The following is a 24,496-nucleotide window of genomic DNA, read 5'->3' on the forward strand; positions in this document are numbered from 1 at the left end:
AATACAATTATACTATCAATAATAAACGTACGCAGCTAAAAATTTCAAATCACTACGTGTTCCATAGAACCCAGGAATTTAATACAATAAATCGAGTTAGAATATTATTACTTTCGAAAAATCTGCAAAGAAAAATCTATCAAAGTAAAGGACATTTCTATCGATGTGTCTAACGTTCATGTCAAATTAGTAATTGACTCAAGAATCATCCGCTGATGTACGCAAGTACTATGAAAATAAATGTAACGATAAGAAAAGCTCGATTTGTTCAATGTATCGAGGCACACAGCCTCGCCAAGATTTGCATAAAATGTATCGGAACGAGCGAAGAAGCGCGATGAGAAATCGCAGTCGCGTGTGTCGAGGCGAATAATCGCGACACCTGTCCATTGTACCCGGACTCGGAATTCATTACAGAAATCCAATTTACAATAGCTCGTTCGTCGAACGGCCGAACAGCTATACAGGGGAAGGGGGGCGTTAATTAGTCCGGAGGCGCCTTGTTTGCCGATGTGATTTACCGGCCGTTGATCCAGGAACTTGGTTCTCATATTATTTAATAAACGATCCGGTCGGATATTCGGAGCACTTCCGGGTTGGAGGCAGAGGAGAGGATAATCTCGTGGAACACTGGCGCCAGAACGGTTTCGCCTGTTTATGGATTTTCCTGGTAAACGTTATGTTGCCGGCTGCTACGCTGATTACCCGAATAAATTGTATCGTTATCAAGGATCCTGGCTCGCGACCATTATTGTAAAATCGAGCCTCTGTTCGTGACTCGATTTTGTGAACTTTGTTTTCCTCTCGTTCCCCTACGACTTTTATTGTTCCACTCGCTAGACACAGCGACATCTACTTGTAAACGAGATGCGATCAATCGAACGATTGTAGATCATCGAAGATTAACGTGGAATAGGCTACTGGTGAGACTCGACAGATCGATCGGTCGGTACAGGGTACAGTTGAATTCACATCAGTCAGCCACAGTCCACGCTGGTGATTTAGATCGATCGGCTATAGAATATAGTCTAAAATAGATTAGGCGTAGCGCACAGTGTGCGAATGAATAGCCCATTGAGGACAGTGTGATTCAGATCAGTTACAGATCGTTGTCCGATCGTAATTCACAACGATCGGCCAATAGATCGTACCGATCATAATATGAATCTTCGACTTTTGAAACAAACTACACGTTTGAAGCAAGGAAGGAGAATAGACAGCGGAATGGGAAATCCTTTGCATAGTTTAACAGTGTCTTCTCCTGTTCCTCCTTTTTCTTTGTCGACGTTCCTCTCAGCAGATTTCGAACAGAGTACGCTGGCTGAGCGAATTTACCTCTCGTGATTAATCGTTCCATTTATCGATTTGACAAAAAGAGGGCAAAATACCGCGGAGCGTATTGCCGTTGGTAATCCGTTATTCGAAATCGCATTTTCATCCAGCAACGGACAATGTCGTCGGATCGTTACGCGTTCGTCAATCGGCGCTCGTTAGAGGTCCTCGTACCGATACGACTGCCCATACGACTAATACGTCGGTATTAACTGATTATTCACGTGATCCTGTTGAAACACCGACAACTTTGATTCGGGCAATGTCAGGAACCAGGCGAAAATTTTCAAAGAGACACAAAGGGATCCCGATTAATCGGAGATTGTGGAGGACTTTAATACGATTCAATGGGAATTCTTTGGCGACACTTGCTCGTGTATTTTGTGGTTTAATATCGCCGAATCTTACGCGTCGCATGAATGGATATATTTGCAAAAGGTAAATTTGCGGATAAATTTTGTCGATAGGATCGATGGTGACAGCTACAGGCAGAAGATAATAATTGTTCGATATACCTGTTTCGTACGGTAGATTATATCGAGTAGTTTCTCTTTCGCTCTCGTTCGGCAATGGTATTACGCTGAAAATTAATCTCGAGCCTCCGCAAAAGCGATCCGCTTCGCGCGAGTAATCACTCGTTGGTAAACAGCCATGATAAACTCACGTAATCCTGCGTGATTAACCGATCTGACAGGCTCGAAGCTCGTGTCACCTGTGATTTACCTGAATTCTTGCCCTGGATCATTAACCATCCTAACGATCTTCTCCTTGCATATCGTCTATCCGTCTCTGGTAATTATAATTCTGATCTGTATCCTTGGATTCATCGATTACACGTCTCATTTGTATAATGATTTTGTTCTTTCAATTTATTTCTAAGCAGTAATTAATGTTGTCGACTTGCAAGGATTGTGAATGTCCATTGGTACATCCAGTTGCTTCTAATAGGAATGTTCTATATTTTTCATTTTGACGAGGGAAACTAGCAACTAACAGACGTCTTGCATGTAGATTAAGAAGTTTAAATTAAGAAGAAAATTCAAAGCAACAAGTTAAATATTTCTAATAGCAGGAAATCTTAGATTTTGATTAATAGTTGTTAAAACGTTCATTGCAAAATAAATCAGTGAAGCGGCTATCAAACTTCAAATAAATAATTCAAATCTCTTCAATCTCAAAGAATCTAGCAAACTTTTAATTTGTAATTTTCTACGAGTCCTCAATTCTGTCTATAGCTACCGTATAATCTTGTCAACCGACTCATCTCATCTTCTTTCCACGCATACTTTACAAACTTAATTTTTGTACTTCATTCGACACATTCGACACAAATTCCTGCTTTTAAATTAGTTAGAGGGCCGTATCTTAAACATGACCACCTTCCTATTTCGGATAATGTCAGCCTATCTATTAGGTTGTTCAAAAAGTTTCTTTCGTTTTATAAGGTGATAATAGATGAACAACAATTATTGTTTTATATTGTTTTATTGAATTAGGTATGATCCATTTCGTTATATTTCTATTACTATGTTCGTGCGTAATTAAATAAACTAATATGAAACAAAAAACATTGCGCGTGTATTATTTTCTTATAAAACGAAAGAAACTTTTCGGAAAACCTAATACTTTCGAGAATCAGATAATTGTAGCAGACTTTCCGCGTTTATTTAAAATTATTAATGACAAAATCAGCTGCGCATGTCTTTTGCAACAAATCAATCTATAAGCACCGCCCGGATATATTAAAAAGAGATCAACATTTTTGCCGTCAATCATCGAAACGTCTGCTATGTTTCCCGAAATCCACTAAGTAGAATTACTAAATGAACAAATCGATAAGCTGAAAATGTGGACTTATTCTCTAAACGCTTATCTACTTTTAAAGCGAAGTTCTAGAATACCCTCTTATCCTATTATACTTTATCATAATATTATTTCTCCTTTTTATTTCTTTTATACTTGCTTTCCCTATTATACTTACTATTAGTATATTCTTTTCTACTTATTATTAGGCTCGGACCGTATAATAATAATAATAATAATAACAATAATAATAATAATAATAATAATAATAATATGTCCCTGGGTTTTCACAATTTACGTGTCCTTTTTTCCTTATCTGCGTGTTCTTTCGAAAATAGAATTTGATTCTATTTGATTCTTCGGCCCTGGTAGCCGGCATTGCCTGATTATTGGTACGATCTTCAAACACTGTTAGCCGTCCCAGAGACTATGACAGATATCGAAGCACCCCGCGGGAGAGTTTCCAACGACGGAGGAGGACTGAAAGGGGTGAGGCATTGGCAATCAGGTACGTTAATGCCAATCAATTATGTGCCGGGTACCTCGTGTACCCTTCCCCCCTTTCATCTTCCCCGAGCACCTTCGTTTGGTGGTTGGTCTTCATCGATACGCGAACGCTCGCGTACATCGGATATATTAGTTATCGATCTATCGTATCCCAAGTCGATATATTCGGTAGGTTAGTTTGGAGGGTCCATATACGATTGCGAACATTGCCGTGATCGGTAATTAGAACCAGGGAGATTGATATAGATATGTTTGCGTCAATTCGGGCAACTTGGTTTGTTTAATATTCCGAAGCTTAGGATTCTTTGGGGATACAGTATCGTCTAAAGCGTGTAAAATTCCGAAACCGCCTTATAACCATTTGCGCTACCAATAAACTCACGGTTGCGCGAGCCGTGCGCTACAATATAACACGCCTCACCGCGTCTGCGAGTTAATCTTTTAAGCAGCGCCTCAGCGCGTTGGTAGGGTCTTACATAAAGAATTTTAAATGGATATGAATAAATAGCATTTTATTTATTAACACTTTGACTGCCACGCCGAAATCACATGTTTCGCTCAGGACACCACGGGAGTATTGTTATTATTCGAAGCACATAATGGCAAAATAATAATAAACTGATGATGTAAGACAACATACTTCCCCAATGGACCGTTTATCTTATTGGTGGTCACGGCTGACCATCGTGGCGCCTTAGTAACAGTTGATAGCGACATATTATAACAAGTTTATTCAACAGATCATTCGCATTCGTTATTTCGTCGTAAGCAAAACGTCTGGAATATATTGTTGAAACGTGTAGAAGATATTAGTAAACAGTATTTGCTCATTCTATCTATAATAGTAAGGTATGTCACTTCTAACTTCAATTATATGATTATAAAGCAGCATTTACGATTATTTTCTAATTTAAGTTTATAATAATGTTCGTAGATTACCCCTCAAAGATATGGATTCAAACCCAGTGCACCGTTAGATGCAAGATTTGTTCTCATTTTCTTCTTTTTTCTGATGTTCTAATAAAAGTGTTTAATTGTTCAGTGGAGCACTTTTTATTTCAAAGTATCTTCTATTTATCGATTATATTCAAAACACCCTAACTGTCAATTTTCATACAATTTTTATAGTTGTAAGAAAGTCAAGCGCTCCAGTCACCAATGACCACCGTGGCGTCACAGAAGAAACCGTGGCCGGTCATGACTAACATGGCAAAATGTTAACACTGGAACTACCGATAGTTAGCACAAAGTTATTTCTACCAAAGCTAGTCAAAATGACTGGTCTTTAAAAAATACGTAATAATAGAATATTTTTATACTTATTGATTTATTACTTTCTTACAGAAGGAATTCCATGTTACGTAGAACATTTTTGGTGTTATTAATCCATCTGGGACCATGATCCCTAAAAGAGGGTTGACACATTTACAAAATTGTAGAACCAGCCGTTTTGACTGGTGTAGCATTTCTAGTGTTAGCTTCCAGCGGTCTAACAATCGATCCGGAATTTTCCTGACAACTGATATCATCATATCGAATGATACGCAGTAAAAATGTTAAAACCGTGTGGGAAGTTGTACAAAACGAGGAAATTGGTTAATTGGAATTCGATAAACAGATTGCAGGACCCTTTTACACTTTGACAAATACCAGTCATTTTGACTGATATTGGTATAAGTAGCCTTGATACGAAATTATTTTGAGTTTGAATACATAAAAAACAAAACAAAATTCATTATATTATCCTTTTAGTTATCGTTGCGAAAGTCATTACATCATTGCGGGAAAAAATATAACATGAAGTAGGAATTTTAAAATAAAATTATAAAACCAGTTAATTTGACTGGTGTGGTAGTTCTAGTGTTAATAATCTATTCTAAAATATTTCCAAGATATCGATAACTCTATGTGACGCCGTGCACTCTGGAACTGTAGCTCGACAAACGAACGATTTGACTGTTAATCGACATGCAGCACACGTCATTTGTATTTCTGCGACAAATACCTATCGACGTGGTACACACGTCGCTGGTGATTTTGCAACAAAAGCAACTCGACGTGCGTGTCACGTCTTTCTAGCGCAAGTGGTTAATCGTCCAAGATTTTGAAAACTGTCCCTAGAATTGTGTGCGTGCGTGCGTGCATTTGTGTGCAAAGGGATTAGAATTTTTCTGAAGAAAGTACAATTTTATAACTTTCCTTTGGACATTCTCAAGAAAGAGTTCGGTTAAACTTGAAATGGAAAGAATCTGTGAAGAGATCTACGAGAAACCTGAAATTCCATCGATCCGACTTTGATCGTAAATTAAACAGTATTCGGTCTATAAACACGATTTTAAACGCGATCGGTGAATAACAGTTTCATTAATTTCCACAGGCATTTTGTTTCTTAACACTTTGGCAAGCTTTTCAACTCGTTCGAGGTGTAATCTCGCGTAGATTACCTAGAATTACCCATTAGCACTCCGATTTACAATAGGCTTAAATTATTTGATAATTTTGCTCGGGCAGAAAAGTGGTGCTTAGTGCTTAGGACGATTACAGGTTTCACAGGTTTATCAATCTCGAACGACTACATCACGGAACTCCAACCGCATTATCAACCCATCAATTTCAACCTTTCCGTTCCACTGACCACCGAAAGAACCCAACTATCGTTAATTCCAAAGGAAAACAATTTTACACGGCGATCAATCTCCTTATCGCGGAATGCCGCTCGTAACGCGATATGCTCGCGTGTAACTGGAAATTAACCAAATCATTAATTTGTTAGGGTGTATTTCTTTCTTGAAACACGGAGCTAGAATCGTTTGATATCGTTATTACTCTGTAAACGAGGCGACAACTAAACAAACAAACGTATTTCTAATTATATTTTTGAAGCGTGATGAATAAAGTATAGAAACGTTCGAGAATAGAATTCGTAGGAAATTGCACTTTAGAACGAAACACAATGCTTTGATCAAACAAAGAAATGTGCTGCAACTCGGAAATTGCGTTATTCAATAGCGTCAAATAAATTATTGCAGTGTTCGAGAATAGAATCGCTATTTCCCTGCAGTTAAATATTCCAGCACAATTTTCTCGCCAGATCTCGAGCTTCGTTCGAAACTCTTGATTTCTCTTCGACACTGGAGGCGTTAAGAAACTGCTAACCATCGAACCGTGTTTAAAAGCAAACGAAGTAACGAAAGAATCCACTGTGAACCGGGGGGAAAAGCAAACACGGAGAACCGCGAATTCAGTCGCGGTTCGTTTCCTTCGTCTCGAAGAAGAGGGTGCAAATCAGCCAGGTTTGTCGTCTCACGACGAAAGCCTGTAATTAACGATGCCCGATCGTTCCAAATAATTAAGCCGCGACTTGGCGACAATTAGTCACCGCCGTGTACGGACTTTCTTCGCCAATTACAATCGAGCAAGCCCTCCGGCGCTCGCGAATCACGCGATTTGATTCCAACGATTTCTCGTCTCGAGAACCGGAAAGAAGGGAAAAGAAGAAAAAAAAAGGAATAAAAAAGGGAAGAAAGCGTCAAAGAGACGGTGATTTGCCTCTCTACGCCAGGCAACGTAGGGAAAGTTGCTGTTACGGGACGCTAAGATCGCTTCCGGCTGCAACGAGTTTTATCTCGGTTGCTAACGCCACGGTTTTATGGCTCGGTTATTCCATGCTTTGCGTGCTTATTTTTTCTTCCATTTCTACTTTCCAAACAAGTGGAAGTTGATTTCTGCGAATTGTATCTGTCTACTTTCGAAGTCCAGGCTGGACGAACAAAAAGTGGCGGATGTCCGAAATTAAAAGCACCGAATATGACTGGGGCAAAATTTTTTTAATTCACAAGTAAAGGGATAAAATTCTCACGCAGCACGCGGTCCTTAGAATACGTACAAACGGGTGCCATTCGTCAGCACACCGAGGTGTAAAAGACAGGCGATGTTTTCCTTCGCAAACGTTCTCATGGCTGGCAACGAATCGTGTCGCTTAATTATCAGCGATTGTTTCCGCGCAACGGTGCTGGATATCGCGTTCACTCGCGGAAAATATTCACCGTAACGAAGTTTCCTGTCCGTGGCTACGTTCGTAGAAAGAATCCCGATATCTAATTATGCGGTCGAGCGTGGCGGTAACCGTAGCGATCCCGTTTTGCCTCTCGAACCGTCGCGCGTATTCGAGATAATTAAACGTGGGGAAAAGGGCTGGCGCACGAGCCTGGCATAAGAGGGGTTGGCGTGGCACAGCGACAGAAACGAATTTAAAAGCGAACACCGCCAGTTTGATCGCGTTGAGTAATCACGGGCGAATTGATTGGTAGGCTGCGGGGGTTAACTATTGTCGATCGATAGAGAGATCGTGGCGACAGATTCGGTCAAAGCGGTGGCCATTGTTCGCCGAATGGAGATCGCCAGCGATCCAACGATCCGGCAGCGGCGGGTAATTAGAGGATGGTTTAACGACGGACGCGTCATTACGCCAACGGGCGCTACGTTAACGAGCTTATTAACGAAAACTGTCCGCTACTTACTGAATCGTTATGATAATCTTGGAAACAGGCGTGCAAGGTGCTTTTCGGATTCCTTGTTGGAAGTAATTTCCACAAAAATGTGATGACATCGTTGATACTTCACTGTCCTTATGAAATAGTAGAAAATACCAACGGAGTATATATTGAAAATACTACATTTGTATCAAAGTGCAGAAGTACAAAACATAGATAATGCTCGTGTAAAATGGCAGCTACATTCTTATGAAATTTCCTGCTCTACGAGACAATATTGCAAATATGTGTTCAATTTCATTGTTTTTGTATTAACAACAGAATTCTCAAGTGTGATACAGCGAAATTCATGTCATAGTTTGTTTTGTAAAAGTAGAAGTACTTGTTAGCCACTAGATATCTGATCTTCTGCAATTTAGTTATACAGATACATACGATTAGTATGTTAACAATGTATTTACATATATTATACTTTAAGTAAAAATGGAACTCAGAGTGAGGAATTTTGATTGCTCACTCCGTAACCCTGTGCAAAACTCAAAGACGATCTTCTTATTTGCATTTTATGTACAGTTATTTAGCCATTGCACGGTACGTACTCCTTTTAACCCCAACTATTGATTCACCCACTTCATAAAAGGTTCAACTCCGACAAGAAATCTAAGTACGACTTCCAAAGAAGAAATTTAATCGTCTCCCTCCATTCACAATTCAATTTGTAAGAAAAGCAGCAAAGTAATTACCTAGAAATATCATCCCTCGGTCCATGAAAATTCTTAAGAACGCGAGAGTACGCGTCTGCGTCCCCTATTTCGTTCTCGACGACGCCGATTAAGAATGTTTCGCTGTTGAGGCGCGTCGCGACGCTTTCGCCTAGGCTTTCGGGCACGCGGTAAATTGCCGGTATGCTCATGCGGGCTGGTTCTCGTCGAGAGGACTGCGTCACCCTCCATCAGAGCGAAACTGCTCGCGGAAGAGCAGTCTCAGCCTATTCGATTGCGAAAAACGCGAGAAAACGCGTCGAGAGCCAGACATTCGCTTCCATTCTGCTTCCTCTTTCGAGATTCCTCTTCCTCCCCGTCAACCCTTCTCCGCCCATCTTTTTCTTAAACACGGTTCTTTTCAATATTTCTCTGTCTCTTTCTTAAAATTACTCTTTTTCTGATCTTTTACCCGAGATACTTTATCTTTTTCCCGTTTCTGTCCTCCTTCTTCAAAAAGAACTCTTTCCTACCGGCTTTTCTCTTCACTCGATTCTTACCCATACTTTAGCAATCTTTTTCCATTTCCTGCCGTTCAATCACGATGCCTACACTATGCCGTTTTAACAGTCAATCCATTTCCTCGTCGATTCACTTCGTTCTTATTTTTTGTTTTATTAGCCTGCTGCTTTCTGTCCTTCGTCCGCTGTGTCGGAAAAAATTTTTGATTCATCTCCCTGCCATCTCATCTTCGCGCGTTCGTCGCGTATCACCCCTCTATTCTTACCGCTACCTTCTCAAGTATTCTTATTTCCCCCTTCTTATTCGTTTTTTAAAAATGATCTGTCATTTTCTATTCGTTGTTGTTACCTGTCCTGTATTTTATCTCTTTCTTCTTTTCGGTTTTTGTCACTCTAATCCCTCCTTCTTGCGTGACATAAAACGAGGAAGATCACTCACCTGAAGACAGTGTCTCCTCGCCAGCCAACCGATGTGCTGAAGCTGCGGCGGATCCGGAAGCGCGGAGGCCAGTCGCAGTGCCTTTAAAGTGAGAGCTGCCAGCGCCGAGTGCAGAGCGTTGAACCAGACACTCGCCTCCGCGTTGTCTGCGGCTCTTAACCAGCACTCGTGCACTCCATCCGGGGAATGCAGCTCCAGGATTCGACCCTCTGAAAGTAGAAAACAGCCGCGTAAGAAAATCGTTTCTTTCGACCTCCAGAATTATTCCCTTATTCTATCAGCTATTAATAACGTTTATTTTAAAACGTTTAGGTTGCTACCGCGACACAATGAATTTCAATTTTCGTTTTCTTAAATAACAAGGTAATGGAAACTTGACAGTGGCGGATCTTAGAATTTGATTAATCGATCAAAAGATTTAGAAAGTTTAACGTAAAATATCAATAAAAGATAGAAGTCAATAAATAATTTTCTTCAAATTTGAGATATTTCTTAACGATTGGGTTGAAATGACTGAGAGAAGTAGCATTAGATGTTTCGTTTTATTGAAGCAAAAGAATGTCCTAAAGATAGTACGAAAGTATACGTGGTAAGATATTATCTCCAACAGATGTTCGATCCCGAAACAACCCCAATAGAAGAACGTTGGCTTCCCTTACGAACTCGTCCCTTTACCCCTAATATCCCTCGATCCAGACAGCAGGGGGGCTATCAGGTTTCGGACTTAATAGTTTTCGCATCACGGTCCCGGGCAACATTATAAAGGCGCCATATAACTCGGCGAGTGGATGACAACTCAATTTCAAGTTGAGCCTGACGTTGTTGCTCGCGTGCACCCTTCGCGTAACAGACTAATTCGAAGCTGAAGGTATCGTGAGTGCTTCAAGTAGGCGTGCGCTTTTTCGCCTGTGTGTGTCTGCGTGTTAGCTCGACTTAAAACGAAAAACTTTCTATTCAAATTCCTCTCACGTTCCTACGTTTAACATTTTTGATACTTCATGCTAAACTTCTACGAGTGAAAAGTTCTAGAAATTCCATATCGATTTCTCCGAGCTGAAAATCTAATTTCCAGACGAAATGGGACGAAAGTTGAGGATATTCAGGTGTCTTTAAGAAATAAGAAAACGAGTACGAGGAACCTGAGAAGCTAGGGTCAAGATAGATATAGATTTCAAGCGCGCAACGAAGAATAAGCGACATCGTAGGCAGGCTAAACACGACCACGTCGACATCGTCTAAACGCTGCCCTATATCTGGTTACCCTTCGTCCGCGGGGTTGGACGACAATTAGCGAAAGCGGCGATAACAAACGTCCATCGTCTTTTATACAAAGTATCCACTTCCACATTCGTTTTTCTTCCACGCTTTTAAGCGATAACGTTGCCAACCCCTTGAGGATCGAGGGGTGTTATTGATGCAGCGAGTTAGGGGCGGAACGATTAACCCTCTATGTTTTCCTTTTGGGAGAAATATTTCGATAAGAAAGATAGGGTGTCTTCCCAGATGGATCTTTAACAGTTTCAGGAACTTCAGAGGGTCGAATGAATTCTTTGAAGTAAATATATCTTCCATATTCCTCTCCCTCTTCCGTATTATACGAGAGCTAACTCTGTCATTAGTCGCAGAATCTTTTTACCCGAGCATTCAATTCATTGCCCGATTAATCTAGCAGCTTTTCTAGCCAATCATCTGTGCCATAAACACCGCAAGCCTCCGCAAGAAGCTCGACGTTACCCCTAAATTGCACCTTTCAGTAGCATCCCGCCGTTATCCTCTTGCAAAAGCCAGAAGACGGCACTGTATAATTTTCCGAGTAACCAAAGAAACTAGCAGCCATTGCCGGGCTCGAGAATCCGCCGAGCAAGGAGACAATACAATCGACGCAGCGGACGCGGAGTGTCGTTAAAGTTGGCAAGTCGCTAGCTAGCAAGCAAGCTAGTCGCCGGAAACGAGTCCCTCAGTTCGTCAAACCGTCCCGGTTAATTGCTCGCGACGGATACGCAGCTTCGTTTAATTAACGAAACAACCGAGCTTGCCTCTCGTTCTATCGTCGCCTCTCCACGCAGCTCCCCGCCTATATATTCATTCGTCAAGCTTTTCTATCCGGCGTGGCGTGTTCCAGCCGTGGCGTTTCTCTTTCAATTTTCGCCCCTGTGTACCAGCCGCGGAGCGTACGTGGAACGTGACCTGGTAATCTCGCTTCCGGTGTTGTGTATCCGGGCGTAATTTGCGCGCCTTTGACCAGCCATCCGTGGCGAGCGCAAAACCGAGCGAACGCCGCGGAGGATCCTTTGTTTCTGGCGGCGTCGCTCGAAAACAGGCCGATAAGGTTAGTAAATTAGAGGGGGTGCAGCCGGCAAAAAGCCCGGGAAAAGAGGATTCGTCGTAGCTGCGCTGCCCGTTTTCTTCTTCCTTCTTTTCCACCGGGTAGTCCGTCTTTTCCTACTGCACCGGAGGGGGTTGGTTTCCAGGACGGCGTGCAACCCCGAGGGATTTTTCTTCCCCGTTTGAAGACGGTAAAAAGATTTATGGCCCCTCTTCTCCGTCCACCAGCTTTAATTCAAATTTCCTGTTGCGGGATTTCCTTTTCCATCCCCCTTCTCCTTTAACCCCTGCCACCAGCAAGAGGACGGGAAAGAAGGGGTTAGTTCGTGACATCCAACACGCTCCCGTACCGTCGTCTTAACTGCGCACTCCTTTTACGATTGCAAAATACGCATTTACGTTTTGAAGACAGTTTTCCCTTCAGCCCGGTGTTATTTTGACAAGATTGTCTGCAATAGGATAGTTTCTACAGCTACAATTTGTGTTTCGATAAATCGACTGCTCGTGGAATATTCATCTTTTCACTTCATCTTTATATTACGTTGTTCGAAAAGTTTCTTTCGTTTTATAAGGAAATAATACACGCACAATGTCTTTCGTTTTGTATTAGTTTATTGAATTATGCACGAACATAATAATAAAAATATAACGAAATGGATCATACTTAATTCAATAAAATAACATAAAACAAAAATTGTTCATGTATTATCACCTTATGAAACGAAAGAAACTTTCCGGACAATCTAATACTTGGAACACTTTATCCTGCAATTTACTTCTCTAACTCAACAATACTTTTATTTGCGATAGAAGAATTGTAGCTGATGAAGTTGATCTTTACAGACGTAATCACGTCTATCACGTGAATCTGACATCTATGTCATCGATCTTGACTGGGTTAAAGGGTTACGCGAAGTTCGAATGCTGTGACAGACTATGGCGGTTTTGAATTTATGTAAAATTCTAGGATGTAAAATTCTACGAACATATTCGACGAATATGAGACGAATTTCTACTTGTGTTCATAAAAATATTAATTTTCATAAACATCCTTCGTCTGGGTGCAGAGAATAAAAGATACCTGGTAAACGAATGATATCCTTCTTAAAGATTATTTTCCCCGTTACCATCTTTATTTTTTAATATTTGTTTTCTTCAAGCTTCTTCTTATTCTCTCGGAATAAAACTTTATCAGGCTTTTTCTTTGTTCCTAAAGAAGCATGGTATCTTTTAAACCTTTCATCGCTATTTTACTTCCATCTCATACCACGGCTCTCCCGTTCTTTATATCTTTTTTATTCCTTTCTCAGGTGAGCGTTAACCATAGCCACGCGATGCGTCGACGAATCGTTAAACGTGACTCCATCCGCGCTCACTTTCCCCTTTTTCTTTATCCGCCATTCGACGCGAAAGGATTCCGGCTTTCGGTTTCACGTTTCCACGAGTAATGTATCCTCTCTCCCTTCCTCTGTGTCTGACCAATCGACCGCGTCTACTCCGCGAGAAAACTACGTAACCGAGCTCTTTTGTTGGCCCGCGAAAGTCAGACGATAAGCTTGAGAAACAGACACTCCCTCGGCTATTTCCTTGCGTTTCCGCCTTTGTATCTTTCCAATGTGCCTGCGCTTTCACGACCACCGGTTACGATTTAGTTTTAAACCTTTAGAACGTTGCTTCTATTTATACTAAAAATATCGGAGAAAATGATAGAACAATTAGAATTGTACATAAATTATAGAACGATGATCGCAAGACACGACAGTTAACTGGAGGATAAAATCGTGTGGAAAATTGTAATTGCAGAGCTTGAACTTGAAATTGAAAAAAAGGAAAAAATTACTCGTATCGTATGATATATTTTTTTAATCATCTTTTATTTAAATTTTTAATTTCGTATATATGGCATTTATTTCTAGAATATTATCCTATCTGATATAGCATAGAAAATGAAAGTTGCCATAGCAATAATCATTTCAAACATGTTACTTTGGATTATGCGCGTTATACGAAGAAAATGCCCGTACAGCACGATTTCCTATAACGCGAATTCATATAGCGTGTAACCTATTAGCCGCGTTATGCGGGAATCTACTGTATAGAACAACTAACAACAGCTGATAATGTAGAATAACTACATTATAGAACGATCGTTGTTAAGTTAGAGATCGCGTATAAAATTGTAGAATTCGGAATTGCATGAATAATGGTTTCACCGAAGATATAAAATTATAAATCCATCGCGGCTCGTCTCTAAAAAAGAATAAATTGCTAAATTTGCTGCAACTACTCGCAAAGTACGAGTTTCTGTGCAAACAGCACAGGAAGAACGTTTGGTGTCTTATCCGTAAAAATCATACATCGTACGAGTGGCAAATTAGTGGGAAGCGCCGCGAGCAAAGTTCTTCACAGTTATAGCAAATTGCTGTCGAAAGTAGTCGGAATTTCGCGTTTCTCCGGTTAATTTCGATGGGCCATCTCCTTCAGTAACCTGGGGAACAGTTTTAAAGTGCGTTCGCGGCGAAATTCCGGCGCCTCCGCTGGAATATCCTGTTAGAAAGTTTTTCTCACCCCTTTTTCTTCCTTCTTCTTCAGCCCTCGCCACTCCGCGAATTTGTCGCGAATAATTTTCTTGATTCTTAACAATGATAGATGGCTCTTCTTCGCAGTTGAATTCAAGATTTTTAAATTTCAGAGGCTAGTGACACGGGTAATTTGAAAATTATTCCCTTACTTTTTCTTTCTAAGCACCGTATCGTACCCTTTAGATATTATGAAAGCAGGGACTCTTTGAAATTTCAATCTAAAGTTTCAGGGCAATTTAATAGAAGCTTTCCCGCGAAAGAAGATAATTTTACAAACAACGTTGAAGCGAAGTTTGGTGAAGGTTAAACTAAGAGAATTTATAAATCTCTGTAGCTTTAGCGTCATCATTCATCGAAAGATTAATCCCTTGCTTTACGACCTTTTTATTAAATAATCGTTTCTCTAAAGCTATCTTGATGCTATACACTGAAACATTATACGTAGCTTATATTTAGAGATGCTAATTGAAGAATTGAAGGTAAAGTTAGAGTAGAAATGAAATGATTTTACAAATATAATCTGTTTTTATCCAATAATTATCATAATAAGTGCTCATGCATACGTATAGGATTCGATATTACAAGGCAAGGGATTAAACCACCACTTTAAACGGAGTGAAACGAATCGAAATGTACGAGGCAACAACGTGACAGAATGACGTGAAATCGACGACAAATTTCACACGAGAGGAAGTCGCGGATGTATCAACAAACAAGGGAACAGTGCAGGACCGATCGATGCTCGCCTTTGTTCCAGCCAATTGTCGGCAGCATTAGCGAGGCAAACGAGACAGCCATGTAACGAACTCGTTCGTTGGAACAGGCTGACAATTGGTGTCTCGCTGGAGCTGCTATCGGTCTCGCTTTGAGATAATAAAACCTTTGGAGTCCTTTGCCACGACGCTTTCAACGCCCGACGACTATGCTTCTCGCTAGCAGTTACGAAAAGAAGGAAGACCTTTCCCGTTGGTAAATCCTAGCCACCATCCTCTTACTCTGGCTTCAACGTCTTTTTTTAATCTTTTAAAAGGATCAGCGTGGAGCTGGGGAAACGAAAGCGATTCCTCGTGACGCGTTACAGCACTTCCGTTTCAGGGTATCTTTGCCGAGGACGTGTCGCCTTCCAATCGTATAAAATGCTAATTCTTTTGGCTTTTATAGCGTCTGGATTTTATCTTTTCAGAGATTCGATCGAAAGTTTCTCCTTTCTAGCGTCGAAGACTTCACCTGCATGGCTTATGACACGGTTGGGACAATTCTTATTTTTAAGAGATAGAATTTCGTTTATTTATCGATTAGGGCAATTTTTTTTTGGTTTTATCGTGCGTCGGTGGCAAGTAGTTTTCGAAGTTTTCAAAAGTCGAAAGGGTTCAACGAGAGGAAAAACACAAGATCTTAAAAGATCATAAAAATTTAAAAAAAGAAAGACATAGGGAAAGTCTAAATACAATACAGTTAACAAAATAGTTTTAATGTAATCTTTTTATAGTTTCCAAGTCGATCGATTAAACTGATGAAAGCAACGACTAAAGTTTCCAGGGGTTGTAAATGAATGGTACACGGTAAAAGATGAATGTTCGTTCTATTAATTCTTCTCTCAGATGGGGCAAATCCTCAGATACCGCGTTACTTTATTTCTGTTCCCGATGGTATCGTTACATTCTCTTTCACGAATGAAAAATAAAAGAGGCGCGCCAGCGTTGCCGCACGGTGGATCCTGTAATTCGTTTCGGAGGAAATTGTGGGATCTCTGATACCTCAAATGTGCATCGTGGAATCCCAGCTTCTCTACTTTTAAGGATTCCATGATTGCGACCACCGGTTAGTAATCAGAAATTATCGTACGCTTAATTCGCTGTATTGTGTATTAAGGAACAAGAGAATTTTTGACAATTCCTCTGTTTTTATTTTCTTTTTAAACGAAGAGTATAAAACGATAGTTAGAAACGCAATTTAAAAGTGCCCAAATTCTGATAACTTTACACTGTATGTAGATACGGTTCGTACGTAGTCAGACGTCGAGTAATGCTCGAGTGTTTTTCACATTTAGATATTAAATTTCCAAGTCAACTATCAAATATCATTATATCTACATATGAAATATGCAGCATCGATAATTATTTTTCCATGTTCAAGTAAGCAAAACGATTAATCAAGAAAAAAATGGGAAACGAGAAGAAAATACACGCAAAGAGCAGAAACAGGTCAGTAGCAAGTAGAAACAATCGAAGCATTCCCAGAAACGTATTCTTTCAAATCAGCCACGTTTTCCAGCATTTTGCCCCGCGCTCATTCGCACATATTCAGCACTCTCGACACTCCAGGACGTTTTGAAAGGAACCAGACGTCCACGAGTGGTCGAACAAAGCGAGATGTGACGTGAAGGGAAGAGGAGAGAAAACAGGGTTTCATGAGCCACTTGTGAAGATAATCTGACAATCTGTGCCAAAGGCAGGTGTTGCACGCGCAGGTGCCACCACGCTTCTAGGGAATGCGAGGCTCGTTTTAAACGTCGAGCTCGGCCTGGCTTTGCCGGGTCGCGCGTATTCAACGTGCTCCCGTCCGCTTTCGAAATATCGCAGGCAATTTAGTCCCGCAAAATGAATTGTTGAAACCAGCCCAATTCTCGGTGACCATTGTCACGTTGTTTCGTTGCTCGCGGAAACGTGTTAATCGTCTCTTTACCGAGTCAGCCTCGCGTTCAAACAATTTCATCCTCGGCGTTCGGCCGGAAAATAACGTCAAGGTAGATGAGTCGCGTTGTGTATGTAGCGATAGTGTGGTTTAAGAATTTAATATCATGACTCCGGTGTGTTGAATATCACCATTTTTCCAGGATTAACCGAGAGCCGAGTTATTAAATTCTTGATGAACAACGCGTACAAAAATAATTTAAGTTTCAATGATCGAACACTAAAACTTTAATAAACCACTGAGCGAATATTTATGTTACTGTCATCGAGTGAATGAATATTGATTCGCCGACTATAGTCATAGACCGGCATGTATAACGCCACGTGCAAATTTGGTTACACGTGGCAACAATACAGTCTTCGAGAATAGCTTGTGATCGATGTGCGCGAGAATTCTGAATGAATCGTTGAACTATAAGAAGAGTCGATTAAATCGTTTACTTCCTTTGCATTATTAAAGTATTTATATTGCGATATAATAGCTACAAAGTTGTATAATCGCTATATTTATTCAACAGACGATATTTAATAAACTACATCAATTATTAACCGAATGATCTCCCACAGGCTACCAGAATAAATTCCGTCATACTCTTCCTAACGAATCACCCATTAAACCTACCCTCTCGCAAATCCCTTTCAGAAATCGTTTTCTCGGATCAACTCTATCAACTTATTTCGAAACCGACCATTTTCGAACACCATCTCGTCCGGTAAAATTAAGCAGTCTCTCGATGACCCTATTATTTGTGCATGTTCGCGTCTCCGTCAGTGAAATGCGCCTTAAATCCTCGTTGGTCTCTGTCCGCATAAATACACCGGCAGTCTCGGTTCCGCGGTAGAATCGAGGCAGATCCACGATGGATGAAGGAAGAGGGTGCATCCGTCGACGCGTCCTCCCTAAGCTACTTACCGTCACCCTCTCTAAGCTGACTATACAGCGCGGGTCCAGCTAAGGGGTAAACTTGGCATCTCCAATTCAAATAAGATTTGCACGTCGGTAACGGGCGTGTAGGCGGTTCGAGGTAGCCTTGGCCGAGCAATGGCGTGAGAGTAGTTGGCCGAACAACGCGTAATCTAGTCGCCCGCAGAAATCTGCCGTTGTAATCGATCCTCGAGAGGCTTGTATTCTTTGATAACGTCTCTCTGAAGCGTCTACCGTTTCACTCGCTTCTCGCCTCTCTCCATTGCTTGCAGTCTCGACGAACGATCGATGAACGCAAACTGGAACGTGTTTCTTCGATGAGCACAAGGCTTTCCGGAGATCGATGCCCTGTGGTGGATCTCCCCGAGTCTCGCCGATGGCCCTTGGATTTGGAAGGGAAATTAGCTCCGGACCGAATCTCCGGATCGTTTTAACGGAGTACCTCGAGCTGCCACGATATAAATCGCACGAACGTTTTTTAGTCGACGCGATCACGCGTTTACTCTTGAGTTATAGCGACTTTACATTAAGCCTTCTGTAGACTAGGCCTCTTACATTCTCGGAAATCTTGGCCGTACGACGTTGTCATGTGTCGTGGAAGAACACAACGTCCTAGTTGCAAGCTCTTAATAGCATTAACTGCGCGAACCTAGGCCGCGGAAGCTTCCAGCATCTTGAGAATTCACCGGCGTTCAAATCGAAGATTTCTTCACCGTGTCCCTTCCGTGGGCTCTGTGCGCTCTATTGTAGCTTTTCTAAGCTTCTCGCACGAAACAAATGAATCCAATAATTTAACATTTTGACTGCCATACCGAAATCACATGTTTTGCTCAGGACGTCACAGTGTTTTAACACAGTGCACCGTTAAGTGCAAAATTTGTTTTAAGTTCTTTTTTATTGATGTTCTAATAAAAATGTTTAATTGTTCAATGGGGCACTTTTTATTTCAAAGTATCTTCTATTTATCGGTTATATTCAAAATGCCTTAACTGTCAATTTTCATTCAATTTTTACAATTGTAAGAAGTTCAAACACTCCGGTCACCAACGACCACCGTGGCGTCACAGGAGAAACCGTGGCCGTTCATATATGACCAACGTGGCAAAAATCAAAGTGTTAACACGTTGACTGTGTCACGTCGGAGACACAAGAAATCACGAAACCGATAGATCGCCGGTGATCTCCTCGGGTCGCAGTTCGAACGTTTCACGAATAAGGTGAAGAATTTGAACTTCGTATATGATGATGGAATTTTTATTATATAAATTCAAGAGAGTGACAGTTCAGAGTGTCACAACAGAATAATGTCTTGAGCGCTGATTTAGGAGGGCTTTTATATTGACGTTTTAGTCCCTTTGGAGGAGTTATCGTCGGATGTATATCAGAGGCTATTCCGTTACTGTCTGGTTATTATTTCGATAACTGTGGCATGCAGGATGTTTCGTCTACCTGATTACTGTTTCTGAGCGGGTGGCCTTCTTGAGCGTGTGACAACTGTCACGACACCCGTATTCGGGTGGCGCTTATTTGACTACTTGCGAAGGATCATCGTAGGTATTTGAAAAGATATTCCAGAGGGAATAATAAAACCATTGAATTGTTATAAAAGTAATACGAAAATGGTGTATTAAAAAAATTATTTAAAATGTAAAACTTTAAAGTATTCTATACATAGTTGAGGTTGGTCGGGACAATTTGGACAATAAGTTGTTTTCTTTAAATTCTTTTGTGTCTTTGTTCGGTCTATTCAACGTCTTTTATTTGCATAACATAGTTTGCATGCGCGTCTAATGCTTCTTCCGGAACCATTTTTCCCAACGGCGATATTATGCTGACTCCGTCGAAGACAAGGATTTTTTGTATTTTCAGACAACCCTAATAATTTCGCAGCTAATAATTCCCTAAATATTCTAATATTTATATCCATCCTTGTTGTAATTTTGTAAACCGTCAAAGCGTTTACAACAGAAATTCCCAGAAGGAGTTGAATCCCAAGTTTTCTTCCATTTGATTCCTTTTCTAATTATGGTGGCATAAGAAACCATTTGGTTGGAATAATCTATACCACACTTTCCTTCATTATATTCAACAACAGCTAGTGGTTTTAATGTCCCGAACAAACGAAGCGAAAAATCATTCTTGAGATCACCACTTGAGCGACTCGCATTACTAAAATATCGATGGGAGTACCTAGCAGAGAACACTTGGTACTGGATTTCATTGAAAACACGCATAGCAGTCAACATGTTAATGGAGGAGGCTAAGCTATTCCTATAACTAATCGCGTTTACATTCATTCATACAACTGTTTTCGTTTCGATTCTGCTGTCCGAGTACCTACACCGATTCAGCTTCTAAGGAATCGTTCGCTTCTGCACGAATTTCCGCGTAAGTCGCGAGCAGAAACGAAGCGCTCTGATTAGGACGCGTGGGTGTGGCTCGACGACAATACTGTCTGGCTGTTAACATCTCGCGCCCCTTGAAAATCCCTTTCCGGCTGCTTTCGTTTCGAACGTGTATCTCCTTGGATTCCAGCCTTCTTCTTCTTTCTCGTTTGAAACGCAACAGAGAGCAAGAGCCACGAGGGATGGAGGAAAAGGAAGAAGGGAAGAGAGAGAGAGAGAGGAAGAAAAAGAGGAAGGAACCTTCGTCGGGGAAGCGCGATACCAACGAGAAAACGAAGCGGAAGAACGGAAAGGAAGAGCGAAACGAGAGGAAGAAAACTCGACGCGAGAGTGCAAGCGGTGCCGGGTTCATGGAACACGGTTTATAACGAGGAACCCCTCTTCTTAAGATGATATTCTTCAGCTTGAGGAACGCATTAAGTCGATAGAAGAAGATAGGAGGTCGTGCGAAATACGTGTCGTCGTTATGGTAGTCGTTTCAGCGACTGCGATGTGCCATCAAACTTTCCAGTTATGGAGGTTCGAGAGAAGAAATCGAACGTCTTCGCTCGATGTCCCTTCGCAGGGGAATTCTTTGGTCCGAGAACGATGGGCAAAGAGTGCAAGAACCGGGCCGGTTTTTACACGCTGAAATCATTCGAGAGGGGATATTCCTGGGCCTTCGGATTTGAGTTATACGCCAACGTCACCGCCAGCCACCACGTTCTTCCATTATTCTCTCGGTCCGAGTGTTTTTTCTATTCCAGCCTTTTTCACGCGCCAACTTCTTCGGAATCTTTGGATTCGTAGATCCTCTTCGCTCGTCCCAAGTCGTCCGAAGATCGTTTTAACGCTTGCAGAATCGCTCGGTGCCTGTGGAGTTTCTTGGGAAGTCGAGGAACGAGTTCGAGGAGGCCAAAGTTGTTGGGGAAGAATTCGGTAATTGATTTGTGAGTAATTGATTGTGTAGACTCTTTCCGTTAGGTAAAGGTATTCGTTATGTTGAAATTGAAGTTTCTCCTCGGATATATGGATCGTTTCGTGGCACGTATTTGGTGGAAACGCGAGGAAGTCGCGTCGCGCGTAAATCACCGGCGAAGCGTATTCGACAGACACGTGTTAGGCTTGTCGTTCTTTGAGCACCCACTCGTCTAGTCGTTCCCTTGCCCCGTTTCCTTCCTGCTACTCGTTTCCTTCGTATTCTTGAACGTGTGCCAGAGTTCTACTAGCTGGATTTGCGTGCACGCGTTCTCGAAATCAAGCGAACATCGATCGAACGCGATGTCGCGTGAAAGTGACGATTATGGTAAACTATGAGAAATCTAGCGGCAAGAAAATAGCTTAACTGTTTGCTGAATAGATAAAACAAATAGATAAGAGAAACCAAGTTGCCACGGTGGAAGATGCCGCGGTCTATTTCTGATCGAACAATAACCGCCTAATTATTAGTCTTCGGTGTTCGAAATAGATCTAAGTAGAACACGATCGTATCTGGTCAAACAAGCCGACGTAAGGTTGAACGATAGCAGGAATAATCGAACAAACAGAGCGAGTGAATCATAGCACGGCGTTTGTTTGGATATTTTATAAATTACTTATGTAAACTGTCGCGAGCCTTTGCGACCTCGATTCTTTATCGTGTCTCCATCAGAATATCGAACGACTATCGACTGACTCGAGACATTCTACTATTTCATTATGAAAGTTGAACTCACAGTGGACAAACGATCGTACACAAACGTTTTAGATCGAACGTTGTATTTGCAGGCGATTGATTCGCTTGCTGCACGAAATCTGATGAAATTATGAGAAAAGAAAGAGAAAGAAATATAACTGCCTGACACGCATATAACGAGCATGGCGTTCAGAATAGGTCAGCACAGAAATGCATCGCTTGCTCACGTCGCAATCGAGCCCGCGACGTCGCTTATGAACGATAAATTACAGCGACGCTGCCGCTGCACCTACGGGTCGATGCTTAATGTTCGCGATTGTAATTAACGCTTTGACGGTTCTCTGGTGCACGTTGAATGGATACCGGGCCACGCGCACGTGACCATGTTGATTATGTTTGAGTCGGAGACGGGACCGGGAAGATTGTCTTGGCGGGCCGCGCGTCTGAATAAAGCGCTACCATTTTCGAGAAGACGTGGCATCGTCGAATGAGAAATGTTCACTGACACGAATTTCATTTGCATCATTCGGGTTTTAAAGCGTTCACTGCACTATGCGACGAGACCCTTCAATTAGACTTCCATCGTCTTCTGTGTCCTCTATCTTCCTCTTTCTTCCTCTTTTAATATGAAAGGAAAGTGAAATTTTACGTCGATAATTATTATACGCATAATACAATGAAGAAAATATTAGAAAACTCTACTTAGAACAGAATTCACGGAAACAAGGCCGATTATAAACAAAATTCAATTCCAGCTATTAAGAGAAGGATCATCGAGCTAATTGACTACCTCAAAATCCTCCTCAATTCCAAATAAACTACCAACGAGGACCATTAATTACAACGGGCCAGCGAAACGGTAGTTCTAAACAGCGAACACTTCATCAAAGACTAATTGTGATCCTAAGCCCGTCGAGCAACGAGATTAAACAAAGTACCCTTCATCAAAGACTGCCCTCTGTTCCCAACGAAAAATATTAATTACCGTGGACCGTCTGGACATGCAATTTCCATAGAAGATTCTTCATCAAGGGTCGACTATGCGCTTAACAAGCGAATCCCACCGCACAAACATTCGCGGAAACTCAAATTGTAATATCGAAAACGGTCTCTTCTCTCCCCGATGGTTGATATAACGTTCTGCGAATGTGACGCGGAAACGTAACGAGGCTCACCCTCCCCCCACCCTACCACTATCCTTCTATCTCTCCGCGTAATATTCTAATACGATCGTTTCGCGTATTGATCTTCGCCGTTTCGTAGCCAACTTGACTGTACGCTTTGCAGACAGAGTTGGCTAGATCCAGCAGACAGATACGGAATGTATAATCCTTACGATCCCCTCGACACGATCGCGCCGGAAACGGATATTTCGCGTGTTCCATTGATCCGGTGTAATTGCGGTGTGACGAGTTTCGTAACAATCGTAGCTGTTCCGTGTTTGGCGATCTGATTATTATCAAGCGTCGCGATCGACTACCGAGTTGGCGTTGCGCAACGATTCGATCTCTGTTTAGTTCGTTTGGACGAGAGTCGTGTACCACGGTTCTATATTCGTTTCTCAACGAGTTTGTCGAGCAAATGGCAGTTTCTGATGCTTGAAATTTATTGAAATATTCCAGTACGCGATACCGCCACTGATTAGGTATTAGTTCTACATTGGATGTTAGTCGAGACAGAGGTTGATTAGGTTGCAGTCTGAGAAAGAGTATTTACGGGTTGTTGTGGAAATGATCGAATAATTGTACGCGACGCTAACTGTCTGTTATTTCATCAGCGTATCTTTCTGCAATTACAGAGAATTAGAATAGTAATCCGGCTCGACTTCCGCGAGCTGCGAAATACCAAGCCATCGTTTGGAGTCGAACAGGAACGAGTGGTAATTCACGATTCAGGGAGCATCAATAACGCGGAATTATTCAACGAGTTTCCATCGGTAGCTAGTTAGTCATCGAGGCCGCGAATTTCGGTTACAACTTTGCCGAAGCAGAGTCGATGTCTATCGAGATTTCCCGTCGGTTTACATGCTACAAACTTTTCATCGCGCCATCGAATACCTATCAATTCGCGTTCCGCTTTATCCGTAGTTATTTTGTGGCGCAACGTAACCGAAATT

At 41.5% G+C, this 24,496-nt stretch overlaps 1 protein-coding gene across 2 annotated transcripts in view; it reads right to left on the reverse strand.

Annotated features, from left to right (window-relative positions):
- Positions 1-24,496, reverse strand: part of LOC126913897 (beta-1-syntrophin) — a 350,149-nt gene that overhangs the window by 61,121 nt on the left and 264,532 nt on the right. For both annotated transcript variants that reach the window (XM_050717170.1, XM_050717171.1), the window contains exon 4: positions 9,797-10,005. In XM_050717170.1, the coding sequence (XP_050573127.1) occupies positions 9,797-10,005 (209 nt within the window). The remainder of the gene's footprint in view (positions 1-9,796; positions 10,006-24,496) is intronic.

This window comes from Bombus affinis, chromosome 2 (genome assembly GCF_024516045.1).
Source record: "Bombus affinis isolate iyBomAffi1 chromosome 2, iyBomAffi1.2, whole genome shotgun sequence".
In the NCBI taxonomy this organism is placed as follows: Eukaryota; Metazoa; Arthropoda; class Insecta; order Hymenoptera; family Apidae; genus Bombus; species Bombus affinis.